The following is a 15,965-nucleotide window of genomic DNA, read 5'->3' as shown; positions in this document are numbered from 1 at the left end:
GCTAAGCTTGTGTAATACTGAGATAAACCCTACAGTGAGAAAGCTAGAAGCAATTCATTGTCATTTATTCCCTGATTAGTATTTATACCTTTTCCCAGTTGCACCGGGGGAGGGATCTTTCCTGCTACAACTTCAGCTACGGCATTTATTCTTGCTCATACCTGCTGGCTAGTGAAAAAAAAAAAAAAAACAAAAAAACAACAAACCATCTGCACTATTTATAATTCTTCCTTGCTAATTTGAAAACTATTACAGTGACATATGCATTATAACTTTTTAAAATACTCTTTTCAAGACCACGCATCATTTTTAAAGTTCACCTGGGTGTTAGAGAAAAGGAATTCTTCTATAACCAGCCTTTCAGGTTTGGGTGTTCTCTATTTTCTAAGAGTCCACCTAAGACAGGTGGATTTTTTTTTTTTTTTCCCTGTATCTATGATGAAAAGTACCTGGAATCTTGCCAAAAGCCTCACAATTAACTACCACCACAGAATAGACTAACACATTTCAGAAGCCTGACTTCCTCATGCATCCTCCTCCATAAACCGTGACAGCTGCAAATCAGTATCAAACAACTTACTCTGGAGTATGAAAACACAGAAGGTAATCCTTAAAAACAGAGTATGTAAACAAGTTTAAGAAGTTATATATTTCTATAAGACTATTTCATTTTTCTCTTAATAAATGGCACAGTGCAACCAGACAAGCAAAAATGCTTTTTTCATTGTGTGCAGCGTTTTTCAGACTTCAGTTTTTTTTCAAGTATATTAAGCACTATATAAATATCAGGAAGCCCCATTTTCTGTACTCTCAGACAAAATACACAGGAATCCAATATCTTATCAATACTAGCAAATATGCAAGCATTCTCTGTACCAGGAACAGATAATCTGGTACTACCAGAGAGCACTATCCACTCTAACCAAATTAGTAAGATATTTGCAGCAGAAGCTGAGAGAATTTTAAAATTGCAGACAGAGAATTCATGCATACACAGATACTCAATAGCATCTGCTATTGAAATTAGCTGCATCCATTTGAAATCTTCTGACAGCATGAGATACTTCATTTCATACAAACTTTTCACCAAAAAGATATACTTGACAATGGGACATTTTTAAAAGAGAAAAAATGTCAACTGAAATAACCAGTGTTTCCTATTTAAACAATGTGCTTTCCATTCAGCAGAAATAATAGACAAAATATCTCCCTAAGCCAGGGTCTTTCTGGATCCTAGTAGTATTGTGCCTGACCTCTTTGAAAAGGTAAAAAGCATCCAGATTTTGTCACTGACTCCCAAGACGTCATAACCTGCCGAGTCCCCTCTCAACTCTATTTCAGTGCCCTCACTAACAGTACTTAACTGCAGACTTCAGTGCTCCCTACTTTCTTCTTAAAATTTTGTTTCTCCTTTTATTCTGAAGGTAATTTATAAACAGAAGAAATGAAGCGTGGCTCTTCATGAGTTGTTTTTTTCCACTCTATTTCTACCCTTTCTTTTTATTATGAGATTTAAAAAAATCAAAGTCAAGATTTAGATCACTTGCACTGACCCGCCACTATCACACTTCTGAATCAGCCATTATCTGTGTATCTCAGCAGCATTACTGCCTTTTGTTTAAATGTTGCTTTCATTGCTGCCAGAGTTAAAAAAGGACAGAGGGATTGTTGGGTTGCTTCAGTCTATTCACTGTGAATGGGTAAGAGTATGTAAGAAGGCAAGCAGGTCAAAAATAACATCTTTCTGAGTGGAATCCTTCCAAAATAAGCACCAATTCATTGCGAGCGTAACCACGCAGTTCTTCTAATATTCCTTCCCTGGCTTCCTTTTCTTACTCTTGAGAGACGCAAATGTTTCCAATCTTAAACATATCTGGTTTTATAGCAAAAATAGGATCACATAATGCAAAGCAAACAAAAAAAAGAGAGCAAGTTATCTTTGACTGTGAAACACTAATAGTTCTACCACTGATTTCATTTAAGAGACTCTCCATAGCTTTAAGTAGAGAAAGGTTAGGGCCCTAGCCATTTAACAGATACAGCTGCAACTATTCAGTGGTCAGCAAGCCGTTGAGGGAGTTTAACACCGGAATACTTTTAATCTCACCACTGACATATTAAGAACACCTAGGAAGTTTCATGTTCCTATAAATGACACACCTTATTAGCTAGAAAGTTTATACTATGCTGTCATCAAGAGAAATTTTAATAACGTCCTTTCACAAGCAAACCAGAAATTCAAGTAAACGAGGATTCTCGTTTGTTTAGTATTTATCCCCACCCAATTAAATAAAAAACCCCTATAAATAATAGTCTGAAGCCTACAAAACCACAAATACAGCACAAAACAAAAGATGTGAAATCATACTGAAACCACACTGAAATGCAAGTTTTTGGCCCTACCATATGCTGTACAGTAAGAAATGTTTCATTTGGGAGTGCTACAATTCCAAATGTAGAAATTCACACAAATAATAATCACACAATAATTCATCAAATTGTAAGATTTTAAATTATTTCTGACCATTTTGATTAAAAAAGTTTTCCCTATCTGCAAATTTAGCTGCATGATCCATCCTAAAAACGACTGAAATTTTACAGCTAAATGGTAACAAGTAACTTTGAATTCAAAACCATAACAGACAAACTGCAGTTCAAGAACAGCAGTATTAGTATTGTTTTAATAGAGTAAAATAAAACATCAGATTTCACTTGCTGGTTTGTATTCTCCACTTTTAAAGTTTATTTAAATAGTAGATAACATATATTAATCATAATAATATTTATAAAATTTGACATGTTTCAAAGAATAACTGAAAGCTAAAAATATTTTGAGACTAGGAGTATTCATTATATGCCTCACTGCTCTCTCTGTGAGAGTGGCATCACAGTTCAACGCCAATTATGCCTCAAAGAAAAATGTGCAGGACTGACTTTATATACACTAAAACTGCACGTGGCACAACTCCAGTCCTACTACTGGATTCTATGAGGAAAAAGTTCATCTAGCTGAGAGAACTGTCTCAGAATCTCTCACATAATTCTTGAAATCAAGGCAGAAAAGGAAAAAACATTCTGCATGAAAAATATTTTAAAAATAATAAAAGGGAATTATTACCAAAGCATCAAGTAGAAACTGAAGAAAGGTGCATTTTACATCTCTGCTAGAATGACTAACAATGAAAAGAATGATTATGAAAAACTCCTTCTTATAAACAGTTCATAGTTTTGCATGTAGTCTCAATTTCTGATATTACCTACTTCCCCCAAGATGTTTCACTGCCCAAGGGTGAGGACAGGAACCAGAAGGAAGATCATCCTAGTTCCAGGCCAAACACTAGCAGTACAGGCCACAATAAATATCTAAAAATATGATCTGCAGTTGCTATTAACTGCTGAGCTTGTATTCTTTTCCCATACAAATAATTTGCTCTCGTAATCATGAACAAGTGGCTCACAAACATCAGCATGGTAATCTGCCCAGACATATCTCCAAAGTCAGGAACTGGAATCATTATGAAAAACAAAGGCACATTTCAAAGGTGTTACTCGAAAAGCATTAAGACTAATAACTATTCATATGGGATAGAAGAAAATAATTATGAGAATATTGTACAAGAATCATGTAATGTTTTGGGGCATAGTGTGAGTTATAGCAATTATACTCAAATACATTTGCCCCCTTCTGGGAATGGTATGGAATAACCTAGTCCAAACATGCTAATACAGATAGCAAAATCTGTCAATAACTTCAGCTCAACTGATCAAAGAAAGAAAAATTACTTTCTTGAACATTTAGCTCAAAGCAACACATCTAGATAGATAACTAAGATGAAAAAGACAGAAGTGAATATTGCCAGTCACACAATTCTAAGATGTTTCCTTTATATGGCAAGCTAAGCTTAACTAGCTCCGTGTCTGTCAGTATTCAACTACATGAGATTATACACATTCACCTATGATCGTTCTTCTTGGAATAACTAACTAGTTCACAAATTTGTAAGGCATCTCTAGAAAGATATGGAAACGTTGTTGATGACTGACAACCAGTGGACATCTTCAGAAAGCCAGTACCAGAGATCTGACTGATAGAAGGTAAAGTCAAAACATCAGAACTACTCAGCCACCAGGGCCATTCTTTGAACTAGAGCAGAAAGTTAAGAATTATCTGATCAACAGAGGGGTTGATAACGGACCAGAGCAACACTTGGCACTCTTTCATAAATCTAGGGAATGGAATTTTTAAGTACAAGAGGAAAATAAAAATTAGGTAAGCAATGTATCGAGAATGGGTTAAGTTTATTCCATTAGTATGTATGATTTCTGATAGTGGCATTTTTTTTTCTACTCAGTGCTAAAGCTGAACCAAAAAATTAATATAAAAACATTAAGAAGGAAGTTGGTAACATTTTTAGAATAGCCCTTTTATGCTATAGTACTTAAACCTATGAAATCCAACTACAGCTAAACAACACTTACTTGATAGTGAATTTGAAACAGAACAAAGAAGTATCTTCTACACTAAAGAAGATAATAAACTAAAGCCTTAGCACTCCAGAAATACAAAAATAATCACATTTAAAAAAAAAAAAAACTACTTGGAAGAAAAATATCAATAAATCCAAATTTAACTATGTCAATCCTTGTGCTCTTAAGTAAATCTGACTTGTGCTCAGGTAAACTAAAAGAGGTGCTACCAACAGGTGACTGGGTTCAGTTTATTTAATATTCAGGATGCAAGTATAATGAGTTAACAAAAATAAGTGATGAAACATCATCACTGCAATCAAGATTTATTACTTCTAGAAATATTGTCATAAACAGGAGTTCTCACATTCCTTTTCTGGGGTCTATCAATGAATCTGCTCCTCCAGATTTGGATTTTTAATACCCTTCAAGCACCAGGAAAAGGACCATTTACATTAGCTGTTCTTTTTTTGTCCAGTTCTACTTTGTTCACAGCTGGTTTCAACTGACTTGACTAATAATAGCAACTTCAGGAAGCAGCTAGATTTGAAACATTATTTTCCTTGGGTCAAGGCAGCAACTGGGCATCATGTCTCTCCTCCACATAGCAGATCAAGGAAGGAGGATAAGAAGAAGGGGGGGAACAATAAAAATCAAAGTTCAAATATTTACTGCCTTATATCCCAGTTCAGTCACCTATATTAAGTATTCAGTCACCTATATTAAGTAAGTCTTTCAACAGCCTCCTCCAGATGCCAGAAATTACAATTTTCTTTCAAAAAAAAAAAAAAAAAATCTGATCTGATTCTATTCAAGGAAACCTACCTCCACCCCATCACATGCAAAAAAAGAAACCTGATCGTACCTTCCTTCAGCTACCAATAATATAAAATGATCCACACTTGCAGAAGAAAAAATAGGACAGTTATGTAGATTGATATGGCACACAAGCCTCCTGACATGAATGAAAGGCTATTTGTTACCAAGTGGGGATTACTGAATAACATCATCTGCTGAGAAAGCAAAAGACTTTTCTCCTTAGGTCTTCTCAGAAATGCTTCTGAGTGCAGACATTACAAGATCTTTCTCTGCAGGTATAATTTTCTAATATACTACTTTTTTTCAAAACGTTTTACAACTAAGTGGAAGACCAAGAGACTACAAACTCTTTTGTTATTCCATCTAAAGCCATAGGATTTAAAAAGAGCTAGACAGTAATATGACATCTTTTAACACTGCTAAGCTTCATTATAGGAACATAAAAACTAAATTAAAAAACTAAATTAAAAAAAAAAATTAAAAAACTAAACAAAACCCACAACAAAACAACCAAAAGCCACCTTTCTACCTTAAAATTTGTGATTGTTTATATTCAGAAAAATTTTCCAGAAAACTACGTTGGCATAGCAAGGGGAAGGATGGTGATCTGCATACCTAGATAGGAAAGTAGCTGTCCGTAAGTCATTCCATCAAGATAAAAGCCACACCTTGAAAATTATTTTTAAGACACTGATTTTGAAACAACTTTTACCCACTGCCTAAACAGGATTCGTAGTGACAATTCCTTAATAATTTTAATTCAAAAGGCCGTACTTTTGCTAAGTATAAAATTCATCATACTTCTATGTTTAAAAGTTTCAATAATCTGCAACTCTTATTTATACAGCAGTGGGTGAAACAAGAGGGTTATCATGCTCACCCAGCTGCATTTAACAGTTCTGAACAGAAATTTTAACATCTCAATAATATTAGAATTAATATCCCCAAACTCCTGGTTTTACATCCAGTAATGAGAATGTTTTTAAGAGAGAGCTAGATCTTTCAGATTTTCCTTTTAACAACCAGTATGTAAGAGGTTATTATTTCACCGAACAACTCAGCAATGTCACTAGATGACTGGCAAATACATTAATAAATTCGTGATTTTTACTCTAACTAAAATGCAACTGAAAGCAAGTACCAGCACTAATCTGTGGATGATCAGTTGACTTCTCCTTTCACCATTCCATTTCACAGCTCCTAAGCAAACATATCGACATGATAATCAATTTCTTACTGAGGTGACTCCTTTCCATTTACAGGATATGTACATTTGACTGTTGATTATAGGCAAGCTTTGGCAGGTTCCTGTGGCAAGCAAGCTTGGAGTTAGTTCAGTCCCGCCTTCGGAAAGGAGACTCATGAAGGACAAAAAGATTTAAATAAAAATGGAGAGGAGAAGGAAAAAAAAGAGCGAGAATATTAAAGCCACAAAGGCATTCAATAAAAAATGTCTAGTCTCTAATAAAAGAGTAAAACCATTATTTCTAAGCTTTGCTACTCCCTCTGTACAGTAAATTCTGCTGCCCACGAGTCACTTCTACAAAAGTTAAATATATTAAAAGCTCAGTATATTACCTAAACTATTTTTGACCCCAAATTGCAGATTGCTACTCAGAGAACAGACACTACAGTTTAGAGTAAAACTTGGTTGTTGGAGGGCACAAAAGCAACAAGAGCTCTCTTCGATAGCTTAGATGCTGAGGTAATGCTGAATGAAAGCAGTGGACGCAAACAAATGAATCGTAGCTTCAGGCTGGAGTAATATCAGGTGCATCTCTACACCCCGAGGGCTCAACTCCTACACTTCTTAAGTCCCTCCCCCTGAAACAACCTCCTGCAGTTTCACTTAGAGATCAAGCAGAGAACAGGTACTTCTCCCTCAGCAGTGACAGCTACAGCTTACCAACAGCGATCACCTTGAAGGTTTCAGACATCTATGTATCTGGTAAGTACACTTCTTTAGAGCATTTTTTTTTTTTCAAATAAAGTGTGTTCATATTAACACCTAAAAAGTAAATGAGAGGTATTACTTTTTCAGCTGTCTCAAAAGCCTAGGTTACTCTGAGCAGGTGCATTTACTCCACCAGTTTAAGCTTTCAGCTGAAAGTTTCAACAGGAGAGGAAAATATTTTAGTTTGAGAGAAAAACTAACTCTTGCAAGTTTTTACAATCATTAACTCTTGCTGGTGAAAAGTGTTTTAAGCACCTTGTTTCATACAGGAATTTAATGTATTGTATTGAAGTATGATAAAAAGCTGTATTGATTAAAATTGCTATGTTTAGTCTGCCAACTATTCTTCATTAAGTAGTGTCGGGTTAGCCTGAAAAGCTTGTGTGAATATAAGGTACTCCAATTTTGATTTATTAGTTTTTCCAGCTTCTGGAAATTTAGCACAGAAAATTGGATTGTTTTGAGTTATCCTCTCTCTAATAAATTAAAGTGTATTAAGACATCAAATTATTAACTTAGTATTTACAACAATTTGTATTTCTTATCCACACTGCCTAACGAATGTATTTAATCAGTTTCTGTACTTCCTCTCACACACATGCACACACGGACACATGCACGCACTCACACACAAGCACGCAGTCGTCTTCGGTCAGTACCTTCAACACATGCTTCCTTGCCAGTCCTCGCCAACCCACTCCTCTCACCCATGTTTCCCCCTAATTAACAAACAGTTGCATTAAAATTTGTCTTTCAGTTTAAAGGAACTGGAAGTTTAGAAGGGAGTGGTAGTTAATCACTGGAAAATCTCAGCTAGAATAAAACTCACAAATCTCGTTCTTGCAACACTCTAGGTAGGTGACAATGGCACGTCCTTGAGTTATGCAATAATGCCACATCACAATATTTTAATTATAGCATGTCCTTCAAAATGTTCCACCCCAGTGAGTACTCCTGGTCAGAGAGATCAACATCACCAAAAGGATACTGCAGTAATAATGGAGTGTGCATGACAAACTGTTACGTAGTTTGCTAAAGCAGTGTCCTAAAAAGAAATATAATTACCACCCCTGCTTGTAATAAAAGACATTTTGAAATTTCCTCTTTGATCAACTAGGCATCTTAAACAATTTAGACTACTTAAAAATCTAAAAAACAACATGCACATATATATATGTACATATATATGTGTGTGTATGAATACATATGTGCATGTGTGTGTATATACTTATACCCACGTACATTTTTGTTTACATATTTATACTACACACATACATGCACACTGTTAAACGATACTCTTGTTTTCTGAACTCGCTAATATGTTAAAGGGAAGGAGGTAGCAACAACATACTTTTAAAAATAAAAGAAAGAAAACTTGTAGCTATCAGTCTCAGGTTGGAAAGGGCTACAGATTAAAAAGCCATGAGGAGGTATACCATTGACAATAAACAACTAAGACAACCTCAAGTTTAAGCAATATTATCTGAATAGCATGTTTCCAATAAAAATATAAATAACACTACTACATTTCAAAACTGGAAAGAGAGAATTATAATAATATATAATTATCTGCACTTCTAAAATCAAGTATACAGGAAATAAAATCTCAATCCAAAAAAAAAAAAAGTTACATGAAAATTATTATCCTGCTACTGAAGAACTTTTTTGCATCTTTAAAGGGTATCACAAAATATGGCATTCAAGTTTAAGGAAAAAGCAACTACTTATTTTGATTTTTCTTTATAATACTACATTTTAATTTTGGGAGCACAAAACATATATTGTACAACTGTAAGCAACTAACATTATTATTATAGAGACAGTTTTAATTGGTTGCACCTATTTTAAACCATTAATGTCTTTTCCGGCTGTATGTGTGGGATCAAGTAGTTATAGTTTTTATTAATTATGAAATATGTAACTCTGCCAGATATTCTTGTGTTTTACTTAGAGATTGGAAAAGAAATTATCCTTCTTGTCTGAGTTTACACATATTTTATTACTGCCATTTTTAAACCATGAGAAAAAAAAAGGGATTAAGTAGTAAAAGAGAGAAACAGAACATTTATCTGGCTGACACTAGCCTAAATTTACGAAAGGGTAAACATCCTTTAAAATAAGCTGCTTGTTTTACACCTCTCGAGTCCGAGCAGCAGGTTCTGGGAACACTGCTGTCTGCAGGCTGAGCATGCCATCAAAACAAATTTTAAAATAAATAAAAAAAGCTACTGTAATTCTCTCCCACTGTACACATGGCAGAGAAGCTCCAATATTCTAAATTTCTAACACTAAAACTGCAGCAGTGCATTTTATCTTATTAAGAAACAACAGTTAATACTCTGTTGAACAGGAATAACTTGAATCAAAGTTAAATACCAAGTACAAAGTCGGGGTGGGGGGGAACAGGACACACAGGAATTTTCATTATTAAGCAGAGGAAAGCTAGCAGAACAAGAAAATCTAATTAACATCTCTTTATTATAAGTGCTGCACCTGAATGCAAATTCGGACTGTTATCATAAATTGGTTTAACTAAGAATGCAATGGAGTTTTGACAACAGTATCTTTTTTTCAAGAATAATTAGTACAGGTACTTCCGAGAAGATATAAAGAACAGCAGGTACAAACTGACTTGACCGACTCCCTTACAAACTGTTCATGTTAGTTATACATCACTACTCAAAAATAAATGCAACAAGCTCACTGAAGGCAGAAAAAAACAACTAGTTCCCTACCTGAACCTCCCCTCCTATGCATCAATATTTTATTTATTATTTTTTATGTAAAAGCATTATTCTTAATATTTTAAAGTAATTCTGGCTATCATTATTTAAAATATTTTGTAAACACTATATGATATTTTTTTTATTTTCCTGAACTACCATTTTAACCAGACTCCCATGACAACTTTAACATGTTGCTGTATAATTCAAATTTTTTTTCATTGTTACAGTATCAGTATCCAACTCAAACAAGCAAAAAAGCTTTGCTAAAACCTGAAAAACAAAGCACTACTTTTCTACACATTCCTTTTTCTTTAGGCTACCGCATATTTAATAATTTGTTAATTTTAAGAAAAAGCTTGATTGCTTTTTCTACTTACAGAACAGCTTTGCATTTTTCAAGGCGCCTTTACAATTACTATTTTAACAAAATTAATATTTCTATGACATCAGAAACAACATTTAATACAATTTGCTAGAATTACTATACCTGATGAAACAAGCAGCAATTCTGTAGGTTTGCCTTCAGTTTTCATAATGTGTTGCATGTCATTTTCTATTAAATAATCTCTGATTTAAGAAATGCAAAACATCTCTACTTTAACTAAAATCTCACAGCATGTAATTACCAGCAATTCTTTTCATAAACTTAGTATTTTATAGTTACTAATTCAAACTTCTATGCAAAAAGCTGTTTTTTAAAAAAAATAAGTATCAAGCTATCTAGTCACTCTTACAATTAGTATTCCCGTAGTTTCGGGTAACACAATAGATACAGTACGTGGTTTTGCAACAGTCATCATTTTGATAATGATGCTTATAGTTCATGATGAAATCATCAGTTTTTAGATCTCTGCCATAACACATCCTATAAAATCATGAGAACTTGACTCTGAGAGTTTCTCACGCCTTCAGAATCAGTGAACATAATGGAACAAGCTGATACAAGCCCTCCTGACTTATCTACTGAGCAAATCATTAGGTTGTATAAAGTATCCACAACCTTACTTTTTCTGAAGAAAGGCAGACAGATTATTCCCCTATAAATCAATTACTGTCAGGCACTTTTTTACCTGAATTAATACACTTGTGTGTCTGTGTTAACTATATGCAATATGTAGGATGCTACACGGCAGAAGAATGTGAAATGTGTTTATCAAGCAGAAGATTCTATTAGTCAGATATTACAGTACTCGTTTCTCTTAATTGAATTAGGAAGAGGAAGAAAATTGGTGTGGTTTTATCCTTCGAGAGATTGGCCACTTTTGAGGTATCCACTGAGATTAGGCTGTTAGGAAATGCCATGCCAGTTGAAAGAGGGGGTTGGTCAGTCTCTGAAAGAGCCAAGTCAGCTACCCAAGTGCAACCAATCCACTCCACCCTCATTTCACCAAAGCAGGAAATTCCCTCCTCTCTCTCCCCAACCGGCCTGACAGGCTTGCCCCATATCCAGTTGCTGCCAGGACCTGCCTCTTCTCATTCTACCCACCTCCACTTCTCTCTCAACAGCTCCTCCTAGATTTCTACTTTCATCTTCTGAATGAATGTTCCCTCAGTTTTCAAAGAAAACTCCTTCAAGCCAATAGCAGTGGCAGGTGACTAGCACTGCTGAGAATTAGGCCACTTCTTTGACTACGTTTAGGTGTGTAAGAATGTCACAAAGTTTAATGCATGTCTACCTCGAGTTCAGCATCTAGCATTTTTGTTTTGTTTAAAAAAAAACCTACAACACACCATATGTAATATGAGGGGGTATACAGTTAAAATAATGTATTACTTTGTATTTAGTTCCAATGTTCCACTACAGCTAATTTTAAACTTTTTGTTACAGTTCCTGCACTACCAGTTGCAAAAGTGTTGTTTTCCGGCATCCCCTTTGCTCTGAGACACCGCGGGAGTTGGCTTCCCCTCTTCACCTGGGAAAAAGGACTCTAGAAACCTGAAAAACTGGAAACATCAAGAGGCTAAAACTGAAGAAGGCTAACCACAAGAAAGTTTTTATAAAGAATCATTACGTTTAATTGTTTAAAGCAGAAAAAAAAATGAGTCTCCTCAAAGAGCGTAAACCAAAGAAGCCTCATTACATCCCAAGACCACCAGGAAAGCCATTTAAGTACAAGTGCTTTCAGTGCCCCTTTACTTGCAATGAGAAATCACATCTTTTTAACCATATGAAGTATGGCCTCTGCAAAAACTCAATTACTTTAGTATCAGAGCAGGATCGTGTTATCAAGTGTCCAAAGACAACTTCCTTGGAGGCCAAACAGATCAATCAGCTTGAATCTGCAGTCAAACCAACTTCTTCTAAATCTGTCACAAATGGACTCTCAAATCTTGATTCAAAGCCTCAATATCCTTTTGCAAAAGAAGATGCCAAGGAAAACGTTGAATTACAAAACCAGGCAACAAACACAACAATTCAAGGACAAAAACCTGCAATTCAGAAGGAATTAACCCCTGCCAATACTACAACAGAAAGCGCTATCAGCATGCAGCCCCTTTTGGACAGCATTGTAAGGCCCTCAGCTTTTGTTCCTGTAGGAGAACACCGAGATAGTAAAGGCCCGGAAACTTCTGAAGTATCTGAAATTATATCGCTCTCTAACAAAAGTTCACCTTTCCACACTAAGTCTGCATTTCATGCACCAAGTCACCCATGGAAAGCAGGTTCTCCTTTCCTCCCAGAGTTTCCACATAAAGTTGCTCCCACAAAAGGCTTTGGTTCCATTTCACCTTACATGCAACCAATGATTCCTGAGTACTCACCCCATTTTTATGAGCACAGGCTGGCTATCTATACACCTTACTTGCTTCCAGGTAATTCAGAATGTGAAAGCTCTGCTCTGTCTGTCTATGGCACACAAGATCAAAGACATTTTCTTCCCCACCCTGGGCCACTTCCAAAACCCATAAATCCATCAGCGTATGAGCACTATCGATTGTTCCAACAATATCATTCCACTCCTCCGATACCATATGGATTTTGTAGGCCAACAGATCCTCCATTTTACAGATTTTCACATGTAGCTGGTATTAACAGAGATCAAAATTCTCATCTAATGGAAGAAACTACCTTGCTGTATCCAGCTTCGTTAAGCCCATCCCAACAATACCCTCTAAGTTCACATAAAAAACAAGCAGATTATGAAAAAGAAATTACATTATTGCATGCCAAAAGTAATTCCAAAGATGACCAAAATGAAAGAGAGAATGCTAAAATGAGCCCTCTTGCAGGAAGTGCAGCAACAGGCTCCCCTGGCAGACCTAGCCCAACCAACTTCACTCAGACAAGCCATGCATGTGAAGGCTTATTTGACCTCTCTAACAAGTCATCCTCCACATCGTTTGGCAAGTATGATCAGCCAGAAGAAAACTTCACAGCTTTCAGACCTGTGAGAAAAAGCACTGATCAACCAACTCTACTTCAAAGTGTGCAGACACAGCAAGATAGAGGAGATTCACCTACCAGGTAAAATAATAAAATCACTTTGCAAATTCTTGTCATATTTACTAGGGACACACAAAGATAGATGGACACATTTCATGCAATACCTCTAAAACAGATTTACATTTACAGCATTGAGATAATTTGTTGTATATTAACTGCGCAACTCACAGTACATTCACTGTTGCTATAGTGAGTAGACCACTCATTCTCCTTAAGTATATCAGATATTTGTAATACCATTACTATGTATGTGTCTGTGTATTTCAGGAAATTACCTGTATTACAGTGATGAGTATGGTGAAAGGGACTCGAGGGAGTTAAAGGAGAAACAACAAAATTGTCAGACTTCTAGCCAGACTTTTTTCTCTTCTTCCCGTCCACCTCCTCAGCCCCAGTTTAAAAGAGCAACTGATAGTGAATTCTCTTTTTTCCTTATTTCTTCCAGCATTAACGTCACTGATGAAGATTCACATACACAGAACGAATGCCGTAACAATGAAGGCTCACTGTCCAACACGGAAGAAGACACAGGGATAGTTCCCCTTAATCTTTCAAAAAAGGCTGACACAAACACAGGACCTATTAATGAGCATGCATACAAAGCCACATCCAAAACAGAAAGTCAGAACTTTCTAGAATTGCAAGACATGCCTTTGAACCTCTCCGTGAAAGATTCCTGTAACACAGTAAGCCTGAAAACTTCATTCCACAGTCCATCTCACAATAATGGTGCTGCTACTTCTCCAAACACTGAAAACGAAACCTCCGGAGCAGATGCATGTAATGCCAAGAACCCAATTAACAGTGCCTGTGACAAATCTTTCACAGCTCACCCTAATGAAGCTCAAGACTTAAGAATAATTGACAGCTGTGATGAACAGAAACAAACAGCAGCTGTAGCTCTCTGTCAGCTAGCTGCATACAGCCCAAGCAAAGTTAGAATGGACAACGAAGGGCAGAGTCCTCAGGACAGTAATGCTTCATGTACAGAAGCTACTCTTAATTCTTCTGATACTCAGGATACGCAGTGCAATCAAAAAGTAAAAGGACAAAAAAGGACAAATCAAAAAGAATCAGCAAAATCACAGCAAGGCACTAAAAGAGTTAGGCCAAATGACTGTAGCAGAGTCTTCACTTTAAGGAAGAGAACAAGAGTATCTTAATATTTCACTTGCCAATGAGTTTCTGGTCATAGAAGCTAGTTACCAGCAACATCATAAAATTTCTACAAACAGCCTCTTATTGGGTTTGGTCCACGACAAGAGACATTCAATCTCTCTCATGTAAATAATGTTTATAATTTTATATTAATATTTTTAAGTAACTGAACTTTCCCTTGTATAAGCTCAGATTTTGATGAGTGAGTTTTTGCATTCATTACTAAAACCAAAGTACATTAGATGAATCTTCAAGGGTTTTTGCAATTGTATTACTGTAAAATGACTTCTACAACTTTTAAAAGATGTTTAAGCTCTAGAAACAATATTGTTCAATAACATGCTGTCATAGTCCTTTTCAGTCTTATTTTCATTTAATAGGGGTTTTTGTCTTTTTTCTTTGAAAAACTTCTTATTTCACTGTACAGTAGTTTAAGTAAGCTTATGATTAAAGCTGGCTATTTAGAATTTACCGTAAGAACTGCTCTGTGTATTAATGCATTTTGCCATAATACAAACAACAGACCAGATTTTGTTACTCAGAGGCGGTTGCCAGTTTAAACAAACTGAAACGTTGCATGAGCAAGCTTTTCTTATGTCAGCTAAGAACAAGATTCAAGTTAACCAAAGAAAGCTTGCACCAATTTAACAAATGCAGGTTATATTCACATTTAACTGAACTACTATGAAAACAATCCTGAAAATATGAAGTTCTAAACAATTTAGTTGCCTAATCCTCTGAGGCTAGACAGACTCTGGGCAACCTTCAAACTCCAAACCTAAAAGGTTATTTATATAATTTATTTCACCTGAGGCAAACTCTCCTGGTGAAGGTCTTATTTCAGTTTACATGTATCACTAATTACCTGTTTCAGTGTGCTGCTACATACACCCTAAAACTACTTCCTGCTTCTATATCTGTGTATATACACTTCCAATTTTTCAAATAAATCTGACCTGTACTTAAAATATATGGAAAGTCATTAATGAACGCCAATACATTCACTACACTATCTGTAACACATATTTTGAAGAAAAATTGGCAAAGTAGTTGCTAACTGAATTTTCAAGTTACAAGTAGAATTCATCATGGACTACCAATCAACTGTAAAAAAGGAGCTTCCTTCAGTGAAAGAAGTTCATTATGCAGACTGATTCATCTGTACTTTGGCTCCGTATGACAAACCTCAGAATTCCCTCTGCCTTAAAGCTGCTGTCATGCTTATCAAAACTTCTATAAAAGTTTAACTAAAATAAGGCTGTTCCACTGTATAAATACCCCATGTAAATTTGCACAGTATGCACTATCAGTCTAAGTAAAACAATCCTGGACTCAAGTATTATTCACTTAAAACTACAGATATGACACCATCATCTGCCTAAACATTACTATAATA

At 35.5% G+C, this 15,965-nt stretch overlaps 2 protein-coding genes across 5 annotated transcripts in view; one reads left to right on the top strand and one right to left on the bottom strand.

The window, feature by feature from the left end:
• TBCD (tubulin folding cofactor D) overlaps positions 1–15,965 on the bottom strand; it is a 130,340-nt gene that overhangs the window by 81,561 nt on the left and 32,814 nt on the right. The window lies entirely within an intron of this gene.
• Positions 7,135–15,537, top strand: ZNF750 (zinc finger protein 750). Its single transcript, XM_009976379.3, has 3 exons — positions 7,135–7,234; positions 11,795–13,432; positions 13,857–15,537. Exons 2-3 carry the CDS (start codon positions 12,006–12,008, stop codon positions 14,572–14,574), a joined length of 2,145 nt encoding a protein of 714 aa, XP_009974681.2. The 5' UTR covers positions 7,135–7,234; positions 11,795–12,005; the 3' UTR covers positions 14,575–15,537.

This window comes from Tyto alba, unplaced genomic scaffold (genome assembly GCF_018691265.1).
Source record: "Tyto alba isolate M040663 unplaced genomic scaffold, T.alba_DEE_v4.0 Super-Scaffold_39, whole genome shotgun sequence".
NCBI lineage: Eukaryota > Metazoa > Chordata > Aves > Strigiformes > Tytonidae > Tyto > Tyto alba.
The sequence above is the reverse complement of the archived record's forward strand: the minus strand, read 5'-3'. Positions and strand labels throughout refer to the sequence as shown.